Source organism: Balearica regulorum, chromosome 9 (assembly GCF_011004875.1).
Source record: "Balearica regulorum gibbericeps isolate bBalReg1 chromosome 9, bBalReg1.pri, whole genome shotgun sequence".
Taxonomy (NCBI): Eukaryota; Metazoa; Chordata; class Aves; order Gruiformes; family Gruidae; genus Balearica; species Balearica regulorum.
This window is the reverse complement of record NC_046192.1, coordinates 7,124,401-7,151,012: the sequence shown is the minus strand read 5'-3', so window position 1 is coordinate 7,151,012 and position 26,612 is coordinate 7,124,401. Positions and strand designations below refer to the sequence as shown.

The following is a 26,612-nucleotide window of genomic DNA, read 5'->3' as shown; positions in this document are numbered from 1 at the left end:
GTAAGGTAGTCAAGCCACACTCTGTGAATTAAGCCCCTTAAACTTTGCACAACCTTCCTTAACTAAGGAATTCTACACCAGCAGAAGGTACCTACCTTCGGTCCTACACTTAAGATGGTAATATTGTTGGATATAGTTGGTATTAGTGTTTTATGTCAATGTAATCATTTAGTGGTTTAGATCTTGTACGTAGTGATCTGCTCTGAATGATTGTGTCATTTGCAGTTCAGGTCTGTAACAGGCATGAGCAATGTTCTTTTTGCTGTCAATACAGGTTCTTAGAGGAGGCAAATTACTTGACTTTAGCTATAACATTTATTTTTATTAAAATGCTAGCATTTAATGAAATCAAGTCCCCAGTAGGTCACATAGCCTTACTTAACCTCTTAGTTTTAATGTCATGTGATGAAGATGCATACTGTTGGCAGATGGGTTTTCTCCTGCTTTTCTAGCATCCCAGTTAGTTGGATTAAGATACAGGATTAAAATTATGATTGTTTCTGTAATCTTAACTAATGAATTTTCAGGTTGAAACTATTCAGATTTTATGAGAGTGCTACTACTCCCACTCACCTTTACTTCACTTTCTCCACAGTCTCCACAAGTAATTGGAAATCGTAACTGCAAACTATTTTTCCCTGGGAATTGGCTCTCCGTTTTTAATAATTTAGTAACACTGGCTGAAAATTTTCATTTACAAAACTATTTCTTAAAGGTTAATGTATTGATTTTAACATATCTGCAACACTGTTGTGTGGTTATCAAAGTAAATGTAAGTCACACACCAGAACACCACAAACCAAAATCCATACATTTAAATGCAAAAAAAAAAAAAAAAAAAAAAAAGTACACTTGCTACTGTAGCTCTGACAGGAGCCAGGGAAAGAAACATTTTGGAGAAGACGGGAATCAATGCTCCACACCATCAGGACTTCAGATGAGGACACTAAGAAGATAGGATTTTAGAGGAGGAGGAGAGACAGTAGATGTCAAAAGGCAGAGATAAATGGGTTAATGTGTGGCCATTGCTTTGCCAGACACGTAATCTTACAGTCACAAAAATACAGCAGTGTCCTCAAGGGTTTAATCTACCTTTCAAAATTAATTTGTATCTTTTAGATCAAGTTATCAAAAAGCAGAAAAAGGGAAGAAAATAATTAGGAAAGCTTTTTCCACCAGGATATCTCTTTTCTGAAATTCATGTTTTTCAAATATTTTTGCTCAAATGATTGCCCCAAATATTTCTTTACTTCTCGTTTTTACTCTGGCACAGTACTTAGCAGCAGAAGAGAAAGTTGAGTCAGGAAGACTGAAACACAAGATGGAGATTCAATTCCCATCAAATCCTATGGTCTTCCTATCATGCCAAATTGATACCTGAAATCGCACTGCACAGTTACACTGGTATTAGTAGCAGAGGCAAGAAAGAGTGAGAAAGAGGTGAAATGAGGAAAGAGAGAAAATATAGAAAGGAAGAGGAGCAAGAGAGGAAAAAAACAAGCAAAGCAGGGAAAAGGTATGAAAAAGAGTGAAGACAAATGGAAAGGAGTAATGGAGCATCAGTGAAATATCACCACTCCCTTCATTTTCATTGCTACAATCCAAAATGAACCAGCTGAGATAAATCCATGTATTGCATGCTTAAAGGTCACAAGGAACTAGTGATTTATCTAGAAAAATACTATATCAACTGAAAGCCATATCCATACCACATAATTTCTGCAGAGATTTTTCTGAGTATGTTTCACGATCACAGCCCTTTCCAATGTAATTAGTCTGTAATTCAATGGTGGTATGTATTGAGGAAACTGGTCCATCACATGTTTCTAGATGAATGCTGGGAAACAAAGGCATGCTGCCAGAACCAGGCTTGTATTCAATCCGTCTGTTCCAGTCTGGAAAAAAACAACAACAAAAAGATCACAAGAGTGATTACAAAAGGGAAGGGAGTTATATAATTTTAAATGACATATTGTTCTCAAAGGTCATTGTATAAGACAAAAATAAAAGCTTTCAAACTTGGCATCAATAAGTTAACTGTCCTAAAAAAACTGGGTATGCCTCTCTTTGTAAAAGAGCATCAGAGTCAATTAAGCAATACCACTGCCACTAGAGTCACACAAGCACAGGGTACATACGTATCCTGACAAGAAGTGCTAATTGGCGTCAGTCTGGATCTCCAACGTCCATGTCCCTGTGACAGACTACAAGCTAGCTCTACAGGGATGAGGCTGTTGGCTGTGCTGAATTTGGTCAGATTTCATAGTTTTGTAATACAGAACAAATATCTCCCAGGACCAGGCTATGTACATCAGTCTCACTGGACTGTGACCAAAAGCTAATATAACACATCTGCAGTGCCACTTCTTGTCTGCAAATGTCTTACTAATTTTGTGAAGTATTAATGACAGAAAGTTACAGCTGAAAGGACTGCTCACGCTTTCAGCCAGATCTGACTAATCTGTGGTTTTGCTTATGCAGATGTCTCACAGCCCACAACGTTGAAACAATCACCTACCTTAGGCAGCCACCTGGACATGCCATACATACCACTATGCTTCTCAACTGAAGCATTTAATTTTTAAATCCAATTAATTATGGTGTTTGCAACCTGCTTCAGAGAAAACCCAAACAAGCAGCATTTATTAAAAACATGTATTTCAGCAACCTTTACAGTTCATATTTTTTTAGAATCATAGAATGGTTTGAGTTGGAAGGGACCTCAAAGCCCATCTAGTTCCAACCCCCTGCCATGGGCAGGGACACCCTCCACTAGACCAGGTTGCCCAAAGCCCCATCCAACCTGGCCTTGAACACTTCCAGGGATGGGGCATCCACAGCTGCTCTGGGCAACCTGCGCCAGTGCCTTGACAGCCTCACAGGGAAGAATTTCTTCCTCATATCTAATCTAAATCTCCCCTCCCTTCAGCTTAAGGCCATTGCCCCTTGTCCTGTCACTCCATGCCCTTGTAAACAGTCCCTCTCCAGCTTGTAGGCCCCTTCAGGTACTGGAAGGCTGCTCTAAGGTCTCCCCGGAGCCTTCTCTTCTCCAGGCTGAACAACCCCAACTCTCTCAGCCTTTCCTCATAGGAGAGATGCTCCAGCCCTTTGGCCATTTTCATGGCCCTCCTCCGGACCTGCTGTAGCAGGTTCATATCTTTCTCATACATTTTAGGTACCTCCAGCCAAGTTACCACATAACATAAATAAGAAAGCCACATTAATACAGACATGCAAATAGTTAATTATTCTGAAGTCACCAAACTATTCAACTCTGCTACCTAATGTGTATGTCTGTGTATCTGTAAAATTTGTCAAAAGAAGTACTTTTCCACACACAGCTGAAGTTTCTCCATCTTTTTTTCAGTCCTAGGTAAGAGAGGACTCCATAAATGGAAAAATCCTGGATTCCTGGCAGTCAGTGATATCTTGTAAAGCAAATGGACAGAGATATCCTTTCTAAATATCAGTGGAAGGAAAAGTAATAATATATATATGCATTTAGTAGGTGGAGTTTGGTGTTTTTAAACAGACCTCATTTTCAGACAGCTTGAAAAAAGACGCTCTCTCCCACCATCTTAAACTGCATAAAAAATTTCCAAGAAACTCTGAAAGTCCATGCATTTTGAAATGTAGAGCAATCGTTAGTCCAGAATCCAGACAAAGAGGATAGGTTACTGACAGTCACTGGTCTGCATTTCAAAATTCTCAGATTTTCTTCATGACTTTTAATCCAAATTGTAATCATGTAGCATTTTGTTCTCAACAGGAAGCTGAGACTTCATGGAATATTCTGAAAGTATGTTTAGTATCTAATTTTACTAAAATCTAGGACTTGTACATCACGGAATAAAGACAACTATGACTACTTTATTGCCTGTGCACACATCAGCTGAATTGCTATTTTAGTAGTAATTTTCAGGTAATCATATTCAGCCATATTATTATCATCATATTAAGTTAAATTTTATCTGCAGTATTGCATAATTTGTCTGCAATTGTCAACTTAAACAGTTCCCTTAGAATTTCAAGTAGCATATAAGGTACATCATTACAGTAACAGATTTTTTCCCTATGCATTCCAGAAACTCAAGGTTAACATTTTTCCACTCAAAAAAGACCAACAAATTCTTTCAGATACTTAACGTAAAAACAAAATAACTTGCTGTTTTGTATACATGCTAGTAATATATGAACTACTGATCTTTATATTCTCTTATTCATCAGTTAAAACATTATATTCCCCTACCCAATAAGAAAAATAAAGACAGTCTCATAAGTATCTGAAACATTTCTGACTATCTCAGCTTTCAGGTTTCAGCCACGTTTTCATTTCTCAGCCATATCAAATTAACTGGCACTCATGCAAAATATTCATTAGCGTATGTGAGATGTGACTGAATTATTAACTGTAACATATCTGCAACTGCACACTCACCTCCAGTTATATGAAGAATGTCTTATAAAAACCATGCTATATAAAATGCTACTACTCACAAGGAAGAAGAACGGAAGACCTCTGTTTCTGCCACGTGAATGTCCCTTGGATTGGAAGAGGTGTTTCATTTCAGAGTATTACCTTTCAACTTGGCAAAAACAGTAATTTATACGCAGAGATCGTAAACCCTGACTGTTCTAAATCACCCACATTTATCTCAGCTCTAAATTATAAAACATCAACTAGACTTGAACTAGTGTCTTTGTACCTTGGTCTCCTGCAGCATCATAGACTAATCCTCATCCTAAATCCCACTAGCACTACTTTCACTGACTTTGTGCAGATTTGAGCCGTCTGCCAAGGAGTCCCTCTCTGTGCAGAAGGCATTCCCAGACAGGCACGAGGCAATGCTAGAGTATGATAGAATTCTGTGATAACAGGACAGTCACTTAAGGTAGTAAGAGCTCAGACACAAACCAACTGACTTATTTATATAGTACCTGTCCCCAAAGCATTTCATCATCGCAGAGGTGTGGAAGCTGAGGCCAGCATCCTCTCTATCTCACTGCCAGTGAAGCTGGCAACGTCGGAACGTGCATCAAGTTAGAATAAGCGACAAGTGGTGGCAGTGTGAAGAGCTTATTGTAAGAAAAACCAAGCCTTTCATATAATTTTGAATGTGGTGAAGATCATGATTTTTCTTTCTCCCAGAATAACATTCTGTATTGGACACATTCAAAAGATCAGCACCTTTCCCTCAGGAACATAGTGGCACTTTTTCAGTTCCTCTAGAACTGACTCAGAAGAAGAGTCTTATGTAACCTGAGTCTACAAAAGCCTCTGAATTCCAGACATTTAAAAACTGTATCTTAAAATGTGACTCACGTCTAGGGTTATGCAAGCAGTCAAAAGATGGTAGGGTGCACTAGATCAGCTAAACTCAGCCAACATGGTTCCTCCTCTGACACAAACCATCGTGTGACGACACCACATTACAGCGCAAACTCAGAAAGGTAAGCACTGTTTCCCCAGTACAGGGGGAAGGCTAATGCCATGGGAAAAGCTTGAATCAAACTAGCCCTGTTTAGCCTTGCAGAAGACAGTCTTTGTTTGGATTTTTTTTTATTCAACAAGCTTTTGCTTGCCACATGTGGTATAAAGCTCTTCCAGACAATACAAGACAGCCCCAGATGGATTATGCCTACAACATAACAACATTAGAGTGTAAATATCACAATGACATGTCTGTGGTTCAGATTTCATCAATTATAAAACAACTATGTAAATCTGGATCTCGATCTCCAAGATCCTCAAACTATTACAAGATCAAAATGGATCAAACTTCATTGACAGTTTGAGCCTTTAAAAGTAAATCTCAATGCACTAAGTTTTGCTTTTAACAGAAGGACAATGCAAAGATTTTCCTTGATCTATACACTTAACAGTTTGGTACATGACACTCTCTTTGTGATCCATGTATTCTATTTTAATTCATTTCTAATGCTTGTTAACACTAAGAATGCTTTAATCTGATTTTTCCTTGGAGGAGTCTGGCACTCATGTGCAGAGGCAGTATGACCTGATTCATGTCCCCTCCTACACGTGTGTGGCCATGAACTTTGGTTCCACCTCATGACATTAAAAATGATGGCAAGGTAATTAAAGACAATTGCAACACAACTCCTGCTATGCCAGTGAAATGAAAACTTCTCTCATGTTGGACTGAAGATGTGCATCCTGGCAGCTAAATGCAAGATAAAAATTATGTAGTGCTATTAGTGAGTCTCTGCAGCATCTCTAGATAATAGCTGGAACATAAGGTTCCCAGAGCAATGTAATTGGTAGATCTGTTTCCTCTACAGCATCTTTGCATCTGTCCTATCTAGGTAGGCTGGGGTACTTCTGCCTTTTTTTTTTTTTTAATACTTATATACTTCACAGCTTTGCTGAAGTATTTTTTTCATCAAACATTTTCCTCTCTATCAATTTGAAAACATGAAACAATCTAGAATAAATAAAAATGTCAGTACACAAAGCATTTCAAACAAGATCAGAAATGTCTCTGTAGTTTTACCAAAAGTACACTTATTTTCATGATTTATGAAACTCCCTCTTAAAAGCAGCAGCCAGGCAGCTCTTCATGCTGACCAAAACCAACTTACAAAACTACAATTTTCTTTCAACACCATGAATTTACTGGAGAGTACACATGTTGTCAGAATGTCATATACTGCAGCCACCTCAATAAATACCTGCTGTACAGTTAGGCATTCTCCAAATGTGAAAGACCAATGGCCATAAGACATTTGGAAAATGTATACACTTCGGTACTTGAATTTCTACTTTGATATAAACATAAAGGATTTTTTAGCAAAACAGAAACAGCGTAACAGTTCCCACATATTTTCTCTTGGGCAGCATTCTCTGTATTTATGGACTTATAAATAAATCGTGCAACTCTAAAAAAAACCAAACGAACAACATTTCAAAGGATTTTAATTTCCCATTTGGAAAAAAACCAAACCCCCCAAGACACACAAAGCAGCAACCTTATCTGTTCTGCTCCCCTGTTTCCTGATTAACCCTCCTCAAAACTTCTGAAAAAGGAAAATTTTTACTTGCAAAAAAAGGAAACTTCAGCCTTGCAACAGACCTTTCCAGAAAATCTGAATGGCATTTCTTGACACAGATTACAGGTGAACAAAACTGAGTTGACATTATTATTTTACAGTATATCATTAAGGTTAAAATGAATCATCTGCTATGCCTTGCTGTCTCAGAAGGAAAGTTAGAAAAAAGGCTGGTAGTGCATGTATGCCTGGGCCTTTCTTAAGTACCTTTCTTTCTGTGAAGATCCTGAACTACTTAAAATAACCAGGTCTGTTCAGGTTGTCTAAGCAGTTTCCCATTCGTGAAATTGATTATTTTACAAAGGAGTGAATTTGGTAGGATGTCCCCTAGTTAACTGGCCACAAATCAACTAGTAAGCATCAGCAGAATGCTACTTCCAGGATCCATCAATGTCACTGTGTCCTGCCCAGAATATAATTTTCTAAAAACAATTTGCTAAGTTTTAAAGGGTCAAGCAGTCACCATTGACAGAAAAAAATGCTTTTTCTCTTGGGAACCAAGTACAGAGCTTTACAATGGTTGCCACAACTCCTACCACTGCTAGCAGATGTGTATTTTGCTAGGGAAGTTTGGTAGAAATTATGCCAAAAATGAAGCAAGATTTAAGTGTCAGCTAGGATCGTGCTTCTTGTGTGTGTTTAATAACACACAGAAATAAATACCTTTTTGGATATTTTATAAATTATATTTTCCCTTATTTTTAAATTAACATATATATTTATACAATATACATATTTAAATATATATAAATACATATATACCTACACATACATAACATATGTATGTATATATAAAATATTAATATTTTTAATAAACAAAATAATCTTTAAAGTTCTGTTCATTTTTATTAAGGGAGAAAAGATCCTTTTGTATCGAGCACCACTAGTCATATAACAAAATAAAAAAAAACCCTTAATAAACAATTCTAGGTTTGACAGCTAATCTACAAGCTAGTAACATACAAACGATAGGAATGCTAAATCTGATGCCACGTACAAATTTAACTATGTTAAATATGATGATTTGTTAAGGAAATGATAATCAGAAATTCTGACCCAGTTAAAGCCTCTCCATAGCAATGAGAAGACTCAAACTAACTTCCAAAGCCCTGCTAAGGCACTACAGTCTGCTAAGAACGCAGATCTCACAAGCGTAAAGAAACATCCATATATACCTTTTCTTTCTGCAGCATGCCGATAGCTTAAAAACCAGCCAACCAGAGACAGAAATTTGGGCTGCTGCAGGAAGGTGGTAAGCTCTGCTGTTGCAGGAGACACTGAACCATAATGGACTAGTAGTTGTGCCTGAACTAGAGACACTGAACACTCTGTTGAGTGATAAACTCCCAAGCCCTAATGATGCCTAATTATGCAAAATAAACATATAAGAATCTGAAAAATAAGAAACAACAGCATAGGTTAAACTATTATTTATTGTGAGATTGCATTTGAATAATAGTAGGTATTTCCTGCAGCAAACTGGGTCTCAGAGCCCCAAGTTCACTAATAACCCCTAATGAGCCTCCATAAGCCTGACCTGGGGCCTCCATTTGCACCAATGAGCCAGGAGCTCTTTTTAAGCTCAGCCTCAGCACTTCAGTCCTAGCCTGACCTATGATGCTGTAGGGGTGTGTGTCTAGCTCAGCCACAGATCTGGCCATAGGGTCCCTTTATCCAGAAGTAACCCATGAACTGGCTTTCTTGCCTGACAGCCTGGCCAGCGACCTGATCCTAACTCTCCTCTATGGATTGACTTCCTGGGACCTGCCTCGTCACCATGAACATGCCTGAGGATCTGGGCTCTTGGCTGAACCTGGCTCCCATCTCTGGGTCTCCCTGCTCACCTCAGTTGGGTGAGGGGTTGACCCTTCATGATGAAAGCTCTGCCAGCTCTGTTATTACAACTGGCTCCCTGCTTGCCTTCGTCAAGGAGTGGCCCTGTTCTTGCTGCTCCTTCACATCAGGTTCAGATGTGGTTAGAGACTTCTAATGTTTTCAGAAGGACAAACTACCACAAAAAGATGTAATTATGGGAAGAGGCAGCTTTCTAGTTATCCTGAAGAACGAGGGCTGTGACTAGTGTTTGGATCCTGTATTCCAAGGCATTTCTCTACTGAAGACTATACAAAGAGCTTCTCAAATTCAGACTCTGAAACACTGCATGGACTAGTTACTGAAATCAATTGAATTGAGGATGTCAAAACTTGTGTAGAAAGTCTGCAAATTTTAAGTCCATGGTGTAAGAATATATGGAAGTTTTACATGTAGAGAAAAAAAAAAATCATAGCGTAAAGCTTCAAACCTAACCGGATATCCTGTAGTGCTTCAACTTCTGAGGAGAGGAAAAGCTTATGGAACCACCAGCTGTCAGCTACATCTCAGAGATAAGAAATTTTTCAATGAAATAACTGCCACAGTGAAGCTCATGGAGATTTTGCAGTGAAAATTAAAAAAAAAGGAAAGACTTTTTTTGTAGTTGTAAATGTAGAATGGTGATCAAAGGAGTGAACTTCCACAGAGGTATATGGAAATAAGAATCTAGTTAAATGGGTCTAAACCGAATGGTTTCTTTTATCTGTTAAGATGGAAAAGGCAGGCGACAGTATTTCAATTGTAATGTATATACAGAACTGCCTAAAGAGAGGGCAATAATGGGTTACTCTGAAAATGTAAAGTTCATGGTATACAGGAAAGTAACTAGTAAAGATCCCTGTGAATCTGCCTTGGGATTGTTATTTGATATTTCCATTAATGGTCTTGGCACAAAATCAGGACTGTGTTAATTACTTCTGCTAGTAACAAAACCGGAAGGCAATTCTACATTGGAAGTCAATATAGAAAGATGATATCCCAAGCACAGAATAAGACGACCTTGAAAACTGGTGTTCTAGAAATAATGTTTTGTAGTAATGGTACGAAGTGCCAGTTCATGCTCAGGCACTTCAGCAAACTGGTGAGTCATCACTGAAAAGTGGCACATGGAAAAAGAGCTGATTCCATTAAGTCAATAACAGCATGTCCATGAGCCACCAGTCTGATACAGCCAGGCAAAAAAAAAAGGTAGTCTTGGAATATATAAAGCACTATGTTTCCAGTAGAAGGCTATGGTAGAAAGAAACATGAAAACATCCTATCTAGACTGTTCAGGAAAGATGCATTTAGCTCTAATATGTATACAGAATTTGCTGAGGAAAAGAGAGCGTATCTTAAAACTTAGATTGAAACAGGTATGGCTGCTGTCTCTAAATATGTCTGGTAGTCAAACAAAAGAAAAAAAATAGTGCTGCTACAAGTACATAAATGAGTATGAACTTATGTAAGTTTTGAGCTCAAAAATCAAAAGTACTCAGAAGTTCAAGCAATTTTCAAATGTCTGAAATGAGTATTTAAAGAGTAGGTATTCTACTAAAATGATGCCACTCCAGTTAATAGCTGAATGTAAGCATTTTGTTATGGTTACCTTTTTTCAAGGATGTATGGCTAATGCATGCACAGCAGCTCCAAGACTAGACTGGCACAAAGGCTCCCTGCCTTGCAATTTCATTTTTAAAAATACGGGTAAATATCGTATAGCTAAGACAACACAAGCTTTGCATTTTAAACTGCTAGGTATGTGCACAAGAAGAATAGAAATTGATTTATATTTATTGTAGAAAATATTTGGGCCTTTAAAATTGTTTCTGAATTTTATTCTCATAAGCAAGGTTTCTGTACTTGGCCACTCTCCTCCAAGTAACCAATTGCTTTAGTAATCATATTGCTCCTTGTTAAAAGCACTGACAGCTCAAAAGCCAATACAGTTTTGGTCTTCCTCTGTAATTGGATTTTACTAGAGAGCCCACATGAATACCATTCTAAAATTACTCAGCATCTACTGCAAATAGCGTCTATAAAGTATGTTGACTAAGAAGTGATCCAAGATCACTGTGCGACTACAAGAGAAGGTCCTGCTCTTCTCTGAACAAAGAAAGGTCATATTTCAGCAGGAAAAGTGAGCTGATCTGACGTGTACATGGCCTCTGAAGGACTATTCAACGTTGAAGACATGGTAAGAATGTGCCTTTTTGTGCAGCAAATCCTTAGATCACCTTAGTGAGCCCTACATGTCTTAAAAATGAAGGAACACACAATATTTTTGATACATTAACTACTCTTATTAAATATTTTCATAAACTATTAGGTAAATAAACAATGAGAAGCTTTTATTTCAAAAAACTATTTTTAAGCAAACACTAAGTGGAAAGTCATTGAATTTTATGGAACATTTTTTAAGATGAATTTTTAAGGAACTTCTACTTTATATTGTTACCTCAGCTAATTATGTTATGTGTGTGTGTAGGTTCATAGGACTTGAAGATAAGTGGAGGAAATCTTTTCAAATTAGTAAAACACTTCAGGCCAGATGCTGTGAAATCCTGTTTTCTAATCAGAATCCTAATTTTCTCTTAAACTGGAGGTTAGTGAGCATTGGTTATGCAAGGACCATATTAAATTTGGCAGGAAAAGAAATTAAGTCCTCTTTGATCTGAGAAGGCAATGTGGCTTTTAATTTTTGTCTTTGCTGCATATTTATCTCCCAAACTTTCCCTGTTTGTCTCAGAACAGGCAGAGCCCTCTGAAACTTTATTGGGGTATTCAGCTGATTGGTTTAGAGGAGCTTTTTTGTTTTATACCTTAATAACTACTTCCTGTGAGAAATCAATTGCGTTTGAGGGAACAACCTGATTTTTGGTTTAATTGTCAATAGTTGAGCAGATCTCTAGTAGTCTCAAAACATATTTTAAGTTTTTGGGGACACGATTCTGCCCTTCCTTTTCTGAGGTTAAACTCCTTTTTATTTTCTCCCCATGTAGTACATCATTCACCAGAGCGCTTGGTACAGGAATAATTGTTTTCAACTTTCTGCTATCTTGCATCTTTCAGCACAGTTTTTTATATTTTATTTCCATTTGTTATCCCACTACGGGGGACAGTAACTTCTTCAGTTTTATGAATACTGTTCCTAAAAGTACCAGAAACAGAAAAAGACAATATTATGGTACCATAACTGACCTAAAGGAAACATGGTCTACATTACAGGTTTTTTACTCTTTATTTCACCTCACGTTTTTTAATGAAAATACTATGTGGATATTTAGTACTGTGTTGCCACAAGTCTATCTACTCTGCTTTGAATAAGGCAGAAGTAACTTTACAGAAATCAATACTTGTGACATTAAAACTGCTGTAGTGAAGACAACCACACGGGAAGTGAATGTACAGGAAAAAGTGTAGTGTCTGCTCTGTGTCCATAGAGCTGAAACAAAGGCAGAGCCCTGGAGGAGGGGACAGAACCCCAGGCAATGTGCTGAAGATAACAGGATATTTTGTAGTATGGAAATCCACTAATTGTGTTTAAAAGAAAATTAATCAAAAAAAGAGAAATATCCTCAACTGCAGATCTACCCATTATGGTGTCAGAAATACTGTCATCTAGCTTTTCTGCATAATGCAGCCTCTTTACTTACCTGGCAGTAAGTGATCACTCCATTGTTTGAAAATCATGGAAATTAACACAGATAGCATGAAGAGAATTTGTAGCACAGCTGTAAAAGTCTGTTGACAAAACTCACTAATGAGAATTTCCAATTAAAATAACTGATTAGGAATTAATTCAGCTCATTGATTTACATTTTTAGCTTGCTTAGGCTACTCATAACATTTCAGAGTGGTCCGCTCAGAATGGTTTGATGTCACTTTGGGTCAAGTTTGTTTCTAAAGTAGCCTCTTAATAGAGTGGAGGCTTGTTGTTCGCTGAAAATGTCTGTGTGGGCACACTTGCTGATCGTATATTAATGTCCATCTTCAAAGAGTAGGGAAGTAGCTCCTAGATTTAATGAAGACTTAAATGCTCTTAGCCCAAGGGAACATTATTTAAAGGATAGCACCTTGGCTTGGTGAGTCTTACTTGCTCTGCTATACATGTCAGTCATGTGGAGTCGACCTCTAGAAACAGAAATAATTTTGTGCATTGTTTTACGTAAACCTATTCTTCCCTGTCCCACCCCTGCACAATGGAGGTTATTTGAAGGGCATCTGCATTGAAATTTATTGCACTGAAATTTTTAACTCTGAATTTGCATTAGACTACTACAATCTCTATTCCTGGTAATCACAGAAAGAACTGCACAATATTTCAGATTACTAAAGCCAGTAACTTTAAAGAACTAACTGCCAATGCTATAAATTGAAATTCCAAGTATTTATTTGTTCAAGCTAACACTGAAGAACAGAAAAAAAAATCATATATCGTATTTTGGCAACATCTATAATATAACCAAAGGCTCAGAATATTCATCTTTTCTGTCAAGAAAAACATTATTGTACCTCCCTTAGTCATTCAATCTTTTCAAAAATATCATTATTTCAAAGAAGATGGAGCATACCTGCTGGCTGCCTCTTTGTGGGGAGGTCACAGTGACAGACACAGGGAAGAAAGAACACTAAAAATGTCCTCCCTTCCCAGTCTCCAGACTTCCTCTTTAAGTACTGAAAATACTATTAGCAAGTTTTGCTTAATTTGATTATTTTTTTTTTCCCTAGCAACAGTTAATTTTTACAGACATTGGCTCAAAGTGGAAAACATCACCTATCTGATTATCTTCACCTTTAAAAATAAATAGGCATAAAAAAACTCATTAAGAGAAATGTAGACATTTCTGGAAGTATTATGTTGCAACTTATTTTCAAATTATAATACGTGATTTAGTAATTAAGAACTGAAGCAATATCTGCCCAATTGTTTACCTAAAGACCTTATACCCTGAGTAGGCAAACACTATGGCACTTTGTGCCATTTCACCTGCAGACCTGCCATCAAAGTGAAACCGTCACCTATTTGAGACATGGAATGGTACAATTCCACATGGATGGCATGGAATATGCTAGAGCAGAACATATTGAGCTATTTCATATTTTTACCTTGCCTATGATAAAGACTCATCATAAAACTTTATCAGATCAGAAGGTGTCCAATTGCCACAGAAATAAACAAAAAGCGCAAATTCAAGCATAATGAATGCTATCAAAGCACATCCTTTCCTATCTGAGATGCTTTTGACAAGCTGCTTTAAACTTTCTTGTGTATTGCATTCTTTTTTTAAGAGTTGTTCCTTTACATATATGCTGTTTTCTCTATTTTCTCATCATCACACTAAAAATAACAAGCTGGTATGCCCTTATATTAAATACCTAGTGTTAACCAAACCATCAGCCACCTACAGCTCTGACTCCTAGAAGAGAAGAAAATAAATTTTGCATGCATAAAATAACAATACCTGAATTCCAGCTTTTCATTAAAAACTTAAATACCTTGTAAACACTTCGCGTAATCTAAAATGAACAAAGCATTAAAAAAATGAAACAAACTTTATTTGAGATTGTTTCTATTACTTTTATTGGCTACTTGGCGTCTATACCGACTTGATGAGACCAGCAATGACCATCTGTCCTATAACTGATGCTTGAACTATGAAATAAGTATGACAATATTGGGCAATATAAACACACCATTAGCAAGGTATCTTTGCACAAATTATTTAATCAATAAAATACCTAAATGGAAATAATATGGAAATTTAAAAAAAAAAAATCAACAATTACATCCACGTTAATACAAATTACAGGCTAATTTGGGAGTATTTAATTTATTTGACATGACTCCATAAAATGGAAACAGAACATTTCTACAGTGCAAAGAGACTTTATTGGTTTTATAGAGTAAATCATGGTGTTTTGAAAAATAAGATCAGTTAGAAAATGTGGAAATAGGTCATAGGTATTCCAATTTTTCTAATAAAAATGCTCTACAAAATACTTGGGTGGGTAACTAGTATATCCCTGAAAAATTAAAATGTGGCTCTGCTCTAAATGAGGACTGTGAAAATGACTTCATGATATTGCACACATTTCATTACAAGGTCCCCTACACCAGGGCTTCTCATTTTACAAAGAAAACCTTTTTTTTCTTCTAAATGTCAGTCTGCAAATTTACCTTCAAGTACAACAGCCAAACTGATTTTTTCCTTCTCAATCATTCTCTTAAAAATTACAATTACAAAGGTCAGGTTAGTCCTGAATGACATCTTCATAGTGTGTTTACATTCAGTTGGTTTGTCCCTAATCCAGCCCTCATTTTCATCTTGATTCCTTATAATTTGTGGCATATCTATCTTCCTAATACAGTGCTAGCTGGGTTTTTCTGCATTTTAGACAAAGTAGACTGTAGATCCTTACAACTTTTTTAGAAAATCAATTCCTACTGAAATGTCTCAATATGAAGACAGTAATCACGATAAAAAAATGCCTTTCACTCCTACTGCCAGTTGAGCGTGCTTTGACTCATGCACGTATGCACATGAAAGCCAATTCTGTACCTGGAACAAGATAATCTGAACAACTCTGGCACACATGAGAAAAGTACCTTGTCATGGTGGTTTCAAAAGTTTTATTTAAAGGAGTAGTAGGAGAATGGCAAATTAGAAGCATTGTTTAACCTTTCTGTATTTTCAGACTGAATTATAAGGTAGCTTTTTAGAACAGAAATTTGTCTTTTTTTCTTTTTTTTTCTAATCTGTTCTTTGTTCTGACTAAAGTTTACATTTGCCATGTTTCAAGTATGGGATTATTATGCACGTTTTTAACAGGCTTGGAATGAAGTAAGCATAAGAAATAGCAACAATTTTCTATACCACTGCAATAAGCACTCTAGTTTCCTAACTGTGAGGTGGAGGGAAAATACCAAAAAAGAGAGATTTAAACAAAAAATTAAAATATGTAAACAATTAAACCTTACCTTGCCAGCCTGGTTTGCACACTGGTTTGACATTAACTCGTACTAAGACATCTTCTGTTGCATGTTTTTGCCCACAGTCAAAAGCTGTTACCATTATCTCATACTGGTGGTGTTTATCATAGTTCAGTTTCTCGGTGTTTCTGATGTTACCTATAGATTCAATATAAGATAACATTCAGAAATTCATTCTTGGCTAAGCATATACAAACTATAACATTTGGGTCCTGGTTAATCAAGTCCTTCGTGACCAGAAAATGCTTTGAAGCAGATGGGACGTCCACAGGCAGGACAATTATGAGGAACAGGAAGTATTTTCTTTCAAGCCAGCACAGAAATAAAGAAGTTCTTAGGCAAATATAAAATGTTAGGGATATAATATAGGCATATCTATATTAGAAAACATCTGCTCAACACTTTCTAGACTGTAAGACTAATTAGCAGTTACATCTTGAAATGTAAAGTATGAGTAGGTGCAGGCTCATTTTCCATATCTTCCCAAAATACACTGCTTTAACATGGCAACCACATTCCTGAGATCCACTGCTGAGCATCTCCTCAGCCTAAGCATCTTCCTTTTTTCTCCTAAAGCTATTACCCTTTAGATGAGAAAGATTTTTAGCCCTTTAACACCTTTCCCTGCATTTTAAAAATAGGAAAAGCTCCAGAATCACCTTCTACATTAGAACGCTTAGCAGTATTTAATATGACAGCAGAGTTATCACATGGAAAATAAAACTCAGCAACAACAGAGATCATGTGCTGAACCTGGCACATAGATAAAGGCAACAAATTACCTGTTTGGGGAAAAAACATTACAACTTTCACAAGGAAATGGAAAGATCTTTCTCAGAGTACTTCCTGCAGACTGGAAGATTACCGTGCAGAATGCATGTTTTTGTAATTAATGAGTTCAGCATTTTAATTCTGTCCATTTCCACTGAAATGCACTTCTGCTGACATTGAAACTTGAGACTGTTCAAGATGTTTCACACTTTTGCTCAGGGCTGTTTGTTATACTATCTCTCTGAGAATGTCCGCTCTGGAATTTGAGAAACAAACTTACTCTGGATCAATGCTACACATAACAACTGCTTTCAAGCATGGATCTGCAAAATCAAGTTGTTTGGGCTAAATTTGGAATGGGGAGCACCAAAAGCCTAGAATTTAGTCAAACACAGTGATTCCCACAGGTGCTGGTCAAGGATCTGTTGTTAGGTGTGCTGGCATTGTCCGGGGTTTTGGGTGTGGGGTTTTTTTTTGTTCAAATGAATGAGACAGGCAAAAGCAGACTAATGCAACTTCTTAAAAATGTCTTTCACTAAACCTCCATTAGTTCGACAAGTAAAGACTTTTAGCAGGTGTCTCTCTGATGCACACTCCTTATCTTGTCAGACCCCAACACTTTTCTGACTACTACAACACTAAAGGCAACTTTAATAGTTTAATTGAACCTGATGCAAAACTTTTCAGGTCAGGCCTGAAGGAAGGCTGCTTTGGCAATTATCACTGTCTTCAGGTTCAAAATTTGTAGTTTAAATAGACCCTTAACATCTGCAGCTATAACTCAGGCCCAATACCCCATTTTCTGTTGACTTCAAGTCTTTACCCCTCCCTTTCTGAGCAGGGTGCAGAGGAGGACAAGCCCTATCACAACTTTTATGTCTGAAATAGAGAAGCAGAATGACCTACTGAAGGCCAATACGGAAACAGTACTGTGTCCTACAGCTTCTTTGGTTCTCTCTCAGGCACCTCACCTTGCCAGGCATTTTCATGTCTGCCATGTAGATAGCTCTTCCCATCACAAAAGCAACTGCGAAAATGATATAAACTACTTTGTTATTTTTTAGTTTGTAACTGGCAAAACAATTTAATCTACCATTTTACTATCTTGAGTTTCTTGATTAGTATCTAAGAGGATTTAATGAAAAACTGCCACTGTATACTTAATTATTCATTTAATATCTGCTCAGTAGTACTTTCCTTTCTGCATTACATTATTTCTTACATGAATCCTTCTACTTCCCTCTTTGGTTCTCCTTGGTCTTATTTTGGTCCATGATCAGCAGAGGTAATTCTCAGGAAACCAAAATTGTCCGAATCTACATTAGCAGACTGCTAGAATTTGCATAGCACATTAACTGTCCTTTAAGATTTATGAATCATTACAACATATTTGCATTTCACTAAATCTGTCTTCCAAGATCTGTATTTCATTATGGTCTTTTATGATTTGGACTACAAAGATTCTATTAGGTGTTATTCTGGAAGGTCAGTTGGCTGTCTTGCAGATGTTACCCAATACTTTATTGATTTCCTAATTATTCTATTTTTCTGTTACCTCTGATGCGTTATGGTTCTTTGTTATTTTACAATTTAATCAATATGATTAAAAAGTAGATACAGAAGGGGAGTGCTATAAATACAAACTAATTAAAGTTTTAGAGATGATAGACTGAGAATGTCTATTTATTTCTCACCTATAGACGAAAAGGTAATCAATAACTTTAAAAAAAATAATGGGAGAAGTACTTTTCTACACAGTTCACAATTAGGTCATAAAATTAATTTTTTTCAGTCTTTCTAAATCTCTGCCTTTTCCTGGAAATACCCAGAGCTGTAACTGATTTAAAAAAAAAGCAAACCCAACAAGCAAACAAACAAAAAACCCTAAAAAAACCAGATAAGTGACAACAGGGATATAAAAATTCCTGCATGAGGACACATCCTTTTGCACCTCTATTTCTTCAGGGTCAGTTTTGGGGATAGTCTGATACAGACTTCCTTCTTTTACGGCTGCCTTTCATCTTATTTTGAGCAGTCACAAGAATGGGGAAAGACTTGACTAATTTACCACGGCAATTCCCACGTAAACTCCATACTTACTTCCTGTGTATATAAGAAGTATAAAACTGAATCTCCTAACTCTTAAAAGAGATGACGACTAGCACTGTTACAGGAGTGGTCTCTGACTTCAGTTTGCTCATAGGCATTGCAGCTCAACATTCCCAGGTGCTGAGAGCCACCAGGAGCTGTATTTGACTAGAAGTCAGTTGAAGGATTAGAATGGCTTCTTGTCAAAAAAGTGCACTTTTCAAGGATAATGGAAAGAAATTATGGTTTAATAAATAAATAAATATAACATGCAAATGCTTAACTATAAAGTTTCACTACTTTTCTGACAATATGAAGTTTGCATAGCTCCTAACACAGATCTCAGTGCTGTAAAGGATAACCTTGTGAGATCCTGTTCACATCCATTTTCTGAGAGATGTAACTTGATAGAACTGTACTGACTGGACAAAGCCAGAAACTCATCTTCATATTGAACAATCTGAACACGTATTTGTGAAGTGCTTCCCAGTGGCAAATATAGTTATGCCCATTTTACAGATAGGTCAAAGTCATGAGAGAATTTGTATCTGTATCTGAATTCTGTGATCATCTGACCATGATCCCTGACAAATGAAGGAAGAAAATGCACACAAATGTTGTTCTGCTGGCATTACAACAGATCTCTGCATTTGGTTTAATTTTTCTGTTACCTGAAAAAAGCTTACACAACGTTGATACCATGACTTGATGATTTGGATTCTCTGCTAAGAAGACAACTAGACTAAACTCTTAAAAGTCTCTTAAAACATACTATATTTTATACCTTTAGTCCCAATTCTTTGCATAGCAAAGCATAAATTTGTCTTTTGCTTTTACATGATTGTATTTTATGACCAAGAGTTCATTACCTTCCAAGTTAGGCTCATCATATACAAGAGTCTATTTTATTACTGGTACAGTTTCATAACACAACGTAATTTTATTCACAAAGAAATTACATACCAAGGGTCAAAGATGCCAAATGTAAATGGAAAGCTTTATTTTACCCACCTTTAGGTGCCTAACTTACAAAGATCTACAAGAACTACACCAGTGCTGAACATTGCTGTCTGTGCCAGTGCTGGATGCCTATCCACTCATGCCTCACACAATTTGATGTGAAGTCGACTGTGCATCACTACAGTCTGGAGGGTTCTCTCTTCCTTTCTGCAAATGTTCCCCAATGTGTAATATAATTTTTCAAGGTAGCAAAATGCCCCCTGGATTGATCTAGATACAAGAGATAAGTTTTGCCTAAAAAGACAATGATCTGCCAAAAGAAAAAAGCAGATGAAATAGCACGTTCATCTTTCCAAAGCCCTGTGTTTGTTGTTAGTTTCATAGGTTGTTGGTGAAAAAAATCCACCATCTGGGACTGATAATGGCATGTTTTCATCACACACCCCCTACTTTTGGGGCCCTCTGCAATATTTAGATTTGATTCTAAGTATTTGGTTAAATACTCTTTCTGGGCAACGAAATTCCACACATGATACTGAAAAGCTGAAAAATTCTAACTTGCAGAAGACAAAAGAACCTAGATTTTATTCATCTTAAAGGTAACAAAAATGGACATGATGCTGAAGAATTTGCACCAGTTTAGTTTATTTCAGCTGGCATAGAGAGACATTCTCAGCACTGAAATATGTTGGAACTAAGCAACATATTTCTGTCACAAAATAAAAGTGCAACCATCTATTCTAATTCTGTCTCTAATCCCAGTGGGTTTAAGCAATTACCATTATCTAAAAAACTGCAAATTAGACTGCAATTACTGTTGATTGTGGCAGCACTTTTAGTGAACAAATAGATCAAAAGATATTAATTGAATTCATGAGCAAGAAATTGCAAGTATTACCACCTTATACCAATTATTCACTGCAGGCTTTAAAGTCATGTTTAAATCAATGATCTTCTCATTGCCTTTGCTGAAAAGCAGGTCCCAGGCACATGAGGACAAAGATGTAACCAAGGATTCCTGACACTTCACATGCTATTGATCATGCCTCTGACTATAAGAAACCCATGATGACTCACGAGCCTGCTGCACTGGGTGATAGGAGCTAAAAAGGCATAAGCAATAGAAATGCCTGCTCTGTATCATGCTAATCACAGCGTATTATTTATCCATGGTATCTGTCTCAAAGCTGGTATGAAATTATGAAACCACCTGTGACTCATGTAAGTAACCAGCCCCATACTGGTAAGTCACGTGGAGCTCTGGAAAAATAATGGTCTCAAACAGAAACACGAAGAACTTCCTTTTATGACAACATGGGAAATCTCAGAATTAGAAAAAACATCTATAGAGAGGAAAAGCTTCTAGGGGATTGCACATAAACATCTTCTTCCAAATGCCCACTTCCTGTAAAAAATCCTTTGTGCAGTTGCTCTGGCAAAAGATTACTGTGCCAGCTGACCTCATTTACTTAAATATACTCATTTTGATTATACCTCCTATGTAGCATACTTGTCTCCCAATTTATTACAACAATATGGGTTTTTTCCCCAATGTCATTTACAATTTATTGATGCTAACATCTTCTGATGCTCAGCTGTGCATTGTGCAAGAACTGCACAAATAAAGATGAGTAATTTTTGAATAGGGGAAAGGGGTTTTATAAAACATCCCAACATGAAAATGACTGCTTAGAGAAAACAGTAGCTCCATGCATGCTTTCAATTTCCAATTTGGCCAAAAAAATCAGATTTAACTTCCAAAGAGTATTCTCCTTCTACTTACAACATGGATGAAATGCTTCCGTTAGGGAAGATAAATCAGAGCATTGCTGAGCATGCACACACAGTGCTTGTTCTGGGGAAACAAGTACTGTGAGCACAGGAATTTCCATTTTGAACTTCTGCATGAGTATGCACATGTGAATATCCTTAACAAGGACTCTTGTCTACAAAGTGATGCCAGTATAGAACTAAGTTGACAGGCAGGGCTGCCACAGTCAAAATTTGCTGCATATGGAAAACTTAATATGGTTTGTTATTTTTCCTACAATATTATATACTTTAGAAAAACAACTGAAATTAAATGGATCTGCTTCAGGAAGCACCTCAAATGGGTAGATCTGTGGACACCAATACTCTGAAAGTTTTAACAATCAATAAACATATGCAGAATATTATCGATTCAACATTTAGACTCTGCTCCAGAAAGTTCAGAAGAATGGGACTAGCTATAAACCAATGAATAAATCCTATTAGTTTGGGCAACATGCTGCATTAGGACATGCCATCACTTGGATGGGAAACTAGACAATTAAGAGAATGGATTGAGTGACAGAGAAACATATTTCTCATCTAAAACTGGGGGGGTTAATTTCCATAATAAATTACTGTGGCACTGCCTGACCAAATCTTACATAAAACAGATGGAACTTCCCAGTGTTCCTCCATTCTCAGAGATAAGAACAGGATTACTCTCATGAGTTAAAACTCAAGCCAGTTTATCAGCTACTATCAACAGGTAATTACACTTATCTACAGAAATTACTGCTATCTGTCCCAGAACTCACAATTGCTCTTTCTCCATACTCACCATTTCTGTCAATGGCAAAAGGAACATCAGTTGTGACAATTTCGTAATTGCAGATCTGGCTATACTGTGGGGAACAGTCCTCATCTATGGCTTCTACCTGCAGTATACTGTCATAGATCTTTCCCTCTGTCACGGTGGCCTTATATACAGTCTCCTTGAAAGCTGGTGAAAACTCATTGACATCCTTTACCTGGATATGGACCACTGCCCTAAAATAGGTGAAGACATCAAAGAGAAAAATTAATTTATCATGACACATCACTAACAGTTTGTTTTCAAAAAACTTGAAAAGACTCATAAAACCTATCTAGAAAACTATGTAAACATCTGTTAAAATGAGATACTGTTGAATTTCTATGTTTAATTTGCCTAATTTAATAACTTCATGTGGCACTAGGTAAAAACCTATTGCCACAGCTTATAGGAAGAGAGCTTCACAGTGCTCCCTATTAAAGCCAGTCTGTCTCTTAAAATGGACCCCATCAGAAAGTCAATGATATTATTCCAATGTAAAATGGGTTAATATGGAAAAAAATGGGAAGAGAATTACAGTAGTTTTACATATTCACTACCTAAAAATGGTCCGTTTATGAACATTTTCTGATACCAAATTATGCTCTCAGCTTCTACTGATTATAATTATCTAATCCTTTAATTAGTTACAACATTGTACATGTAAACCATTGAGTGTCAAAAGTAACAGACCTTTAGTATTTAATGACTAAACTCTAAAGGCCTTCCTTTGAAGGACTGTGCTATCTGGTTTGATAGGCAAGGTGACAGAGAAGTGAAGGGACTTTCTAGATCAATGGCAGAGCCAGTAGCAAAGGTTGGGACCCTGACAACCTAGTTTAGCATGTGGTTTACTATACAAACCAGTACAAGAAAGTGTAACAAAGTCTGGTCCCGATGGGCCAGATTTCATTTGGTCAGGATTAGACCAAAATTTTTCACTCGTGGAACGTACTAGCTTGTCACTGACATGTGAGGGAAAAACATCATAAAATTTAATAATATGAAGCAAAAACTGTTTCTGTGAGTTGATTTTTATTTGATATCGCAGGCTTCCTTCTAAATGTGTATTCTTTTAAAGTATCTTGAAAAAGTTCAACGTTCATTATAGAGCTAATGAATTTTTTAATTGTCATGTGTCCTAGATGAACAAAAGGAAGAATGATTACTATTAATCATTTATTTAAATGGCTTTCAGCAAAATGAACAATTTGTACAGCAGTTATACATCTACATGTGAGTTAAATTCATCTTTAATGACAAATAATCTGGAGCTTGGTTTCACAAACTGAAGGGGAAAAAAGGCACTGTGCCACTTAAGCTTATGCAGGGAATTGGCTCCACAGTAAAAAGTACCACCAACTAATCTTCAATATGCTTGACTTCCAGATGATTTCAATTCCTCTAAGACTTGCTGTCCAAAAGTTGAGGTCAGAAACACTGCCACATACTAAAAAAAGAAGGGTAATTTCTATTTTCTCACCATTTAAAATGAGATGAACAGAGAGAAAAAAGCCTATTTAGAAACTGTAAGTATCAATTAAAATCTAGCCTCCATGTCCTGGATGATCTGTTTAGTTAACGTGAAAGCAAGAATGGAAAAATAAACCAAAACTGAGATGCATTTTTACACTTGAACAGGGACCCTATTGAAAGCTTCAACTGGAACCATTGCAGAATGGGTCAAATTGCAGGAGGCAAAAAAGAAAAATATTTTCTAAAAGGAAAAAAGGAACGTTCATGTTGGTTTTATTTTCTTTCTACCTGGGTACTATATAAAAACAAGCCCTTCAATATGATCTGTACTGTAGGCCAAATGTATGCCAAAGCAAAAACCCATTTTTCCTCATTTTTACCCACTTGTGAGATTTCTTCCAGTTTGTTCCACCTGGTCCTGATCCACAGTCATAGGCCTGGATGATGAATGTGTATTCCTTCTGCAGTTCACAGTCAATAGGACTTTTTGCTCGAAGACGACCTTCTCCAGATGTCTTGTTTAGCACAACAGCTTCAAAGGGCATTTCTTGTCCGTGGATTTTAAAAGCACATATTTCACCTGTGAGGAAAAGCATAAAACACTCATAACCAGGGAGGTCTGTCTTATGCACTGGAGTGACACTGGAGAAGTTAGCACTCATTTGCATTTCACATGCTGTTATAGATGGGGGAAGTACAGACTCAGGCATCAGTTTATAATACATCCAGAAGGGCCATTAGCCACATGCTCGTACAGCATGATGCACTGAGTACAGCTCTGGTCACATACTTCCCTCTTCCTCTGTCATTACTAAATGGTTTCTTGAAGCCCTAGAGACTATTCCCTAGACATGGTACTAACATCAATGTTGAACTAAGCTAGGAAGACTGTATTTAGCTAAAGAAAATAGCAGAAAGAAAAATAAGATAGAAAAATAAAGTGGCATTCCTCAGGGGTCGGTATTGGGATCGACACTGTTTAACATCTTTCATGGCGACATGGACAGCGGGATCGAGTGCACCCTCAGCAAGTTTGCCAACGACACCAAGCTGTGTGGTAAGAATGATGCACTGGAAGGAAGGGATGCCTTCCAGAGGGACCTTGACAGGCTTGAGAGGTGGGCCCATACAAATCTCGTGAAGTTTGACAAGGCCAAGTGAAAGGTCCTGCACATAGGTCAAGGGCAATCACAAGCAGAAACACAGGCTGGGCAGAGAATGGATTGAGAGCAGCCCTGAGGAGAAGGACTTGGGGGTGTTAGTGGACGAGAAGCACAACATGACCTGATAATGTGCACTTGCAGCCCAGAAAGCCAACCGTGTCCCGGGCTCCAGGGACAACTTAGAGCAGCCTTCCAGTACCTGAAGGGGCCTACAGGAAAGCTGGAGAGGGACTGTTTACAAGGGCATGGAGTGACAGGACAAGGGGAAATGGCCTTAAGCTGAAGGAAGGCAGATTTAGATTAGATATTAAGAAGAAATTGTTTACTGTGAGGGTGGTGAGGCCCTGGAACAGATTGCCCAGAGCAGCTGTGAATGCCCCCTCCCTGGCAGTGTTCAAGGCCAGGTTGGATGGGGCTTTGGGCAACCTGGTCTAGTGGAGGGTGTCCCTGCCCATGGCAGGGGGCTGGAACTAGATGGTCTTTAAGGTCCCTTGCAACACAAACCATTCTATGATTCTATGACAATATTTTAGAGGTGGTCTTTTCTAACTGCTGTCACTCCTTCCTCGAGCCACTTGTGCTGCCGGGTGGTAACAGATGTTCAGATTCTTGCAGTTTAGTTTCTCAACAGTGGAAAAAACTAACGATGCAGAACATAGGCACATTCAAAATACATCTTGCTTTATTTGCAGACATATATCATCTTTGGAACAGAAGTAGTTGAAGGAACACAGACAAGTGTCCCTTTTGGACATCTCAGTCACCCACTCACATTCACATACTCATACATGAATGCCTTCTTGGCAGCAACTCACGCTGCCTCCTAATATAATAGATCCAAAGCTTCTCTCAGAGGAATAATATATAACAAAACAGATGATATAGCAAGGACTAAGAAAATTGATTTGGACACAAAAGACAACATAAAAAAAAAATCCTGTGAGAATATGAGTCTGGAAGGGGAAAAGAAAAAACAGGTTCTGGTGATCTTCTTTTTATCCTTCATACTGATGGCAAGGATATGCACACTGAATTCATTTTTAGTCACTCCAGAATCCAACTTTAAAAATGAAATATTTATACAAAGACCAATGTGGCTTAAATATTTTTATGACACATTAAACACATGCTCTTTTATGGGTAACTCAGTCTCAGGACATCCATTATAGATTCAAAGCTGTCTCCCACTCACATAATCCTTTTCCATTTATTTCCAATTTACAGTTGCAGCCTTTTGGAAATGTCCTTGCCAATCATATCTGAGTCAACTGCCAAATACTAAACTAACTCTGAATCTATGACCTCTAATTCAAGCCTGGCTCCTCTCTCCCTTTTTCTGTTAGAATATATTGTTTATTTTTAGAGAAGAGAGTAGGCAGTGACTTTATAAAAATGCTGGAGTCCATAATTCCTGTTATTGTGAGAAAGAAAAGATGGGAGGGCTGTGTGTGGGGAGGGTGGGGACTAGGTACACTTAGAGTATAAATACAGGATTTTTACAATATTCCCTCAACTACCCATCACATAGGTTTTCCTTTATTATAATGGGAGCCAAAGCGGAGCTCAGCTATATACACTGAAATTTAGGCAAATGAATCTCATACTTAACAATTGTAATCAATCCTATGAACGTCTTTAC

General features: G+C 37.3%; 1 protein-coding gene across 3 annotated transcripts in view; it reads right to left on the bottom strand.

Moving 5' to 3' along the window:
* Window positions 1-26,612, bottom strand: part of CLSTN2 (calsyntenin 2) — a 386,924-nt gene that overhangs the window by 66,164 nt on the left and 294,148 nt on the right. For all 3 annotated transcript variants that reach the window (XM_075760965.1, XM_075760964.1, XM_075760966.1), the window contains exons 3-6: window positions 24,195-24,390; window positions 22,323-22,531; window positions 15,902-16,051; window positions 1,710-1,895 (exon numbers count right to left, since the gene is read on the bottom strand). In XM_075760965.1, coding sequence (XP_075617080.1) covers window positions 1,710-1,895; window positions 15,902-16,051; window positions 22,323-22,531; window positions 24,195-24,390 — 741 coding nt within the window. The remainder of the gene's footprint in view (window positions 1-1,709; window positions 1,896-15,901; window positions 16,052-22,322; window positions 22,532-24,194; window positions 24,391-26,612) is intronic.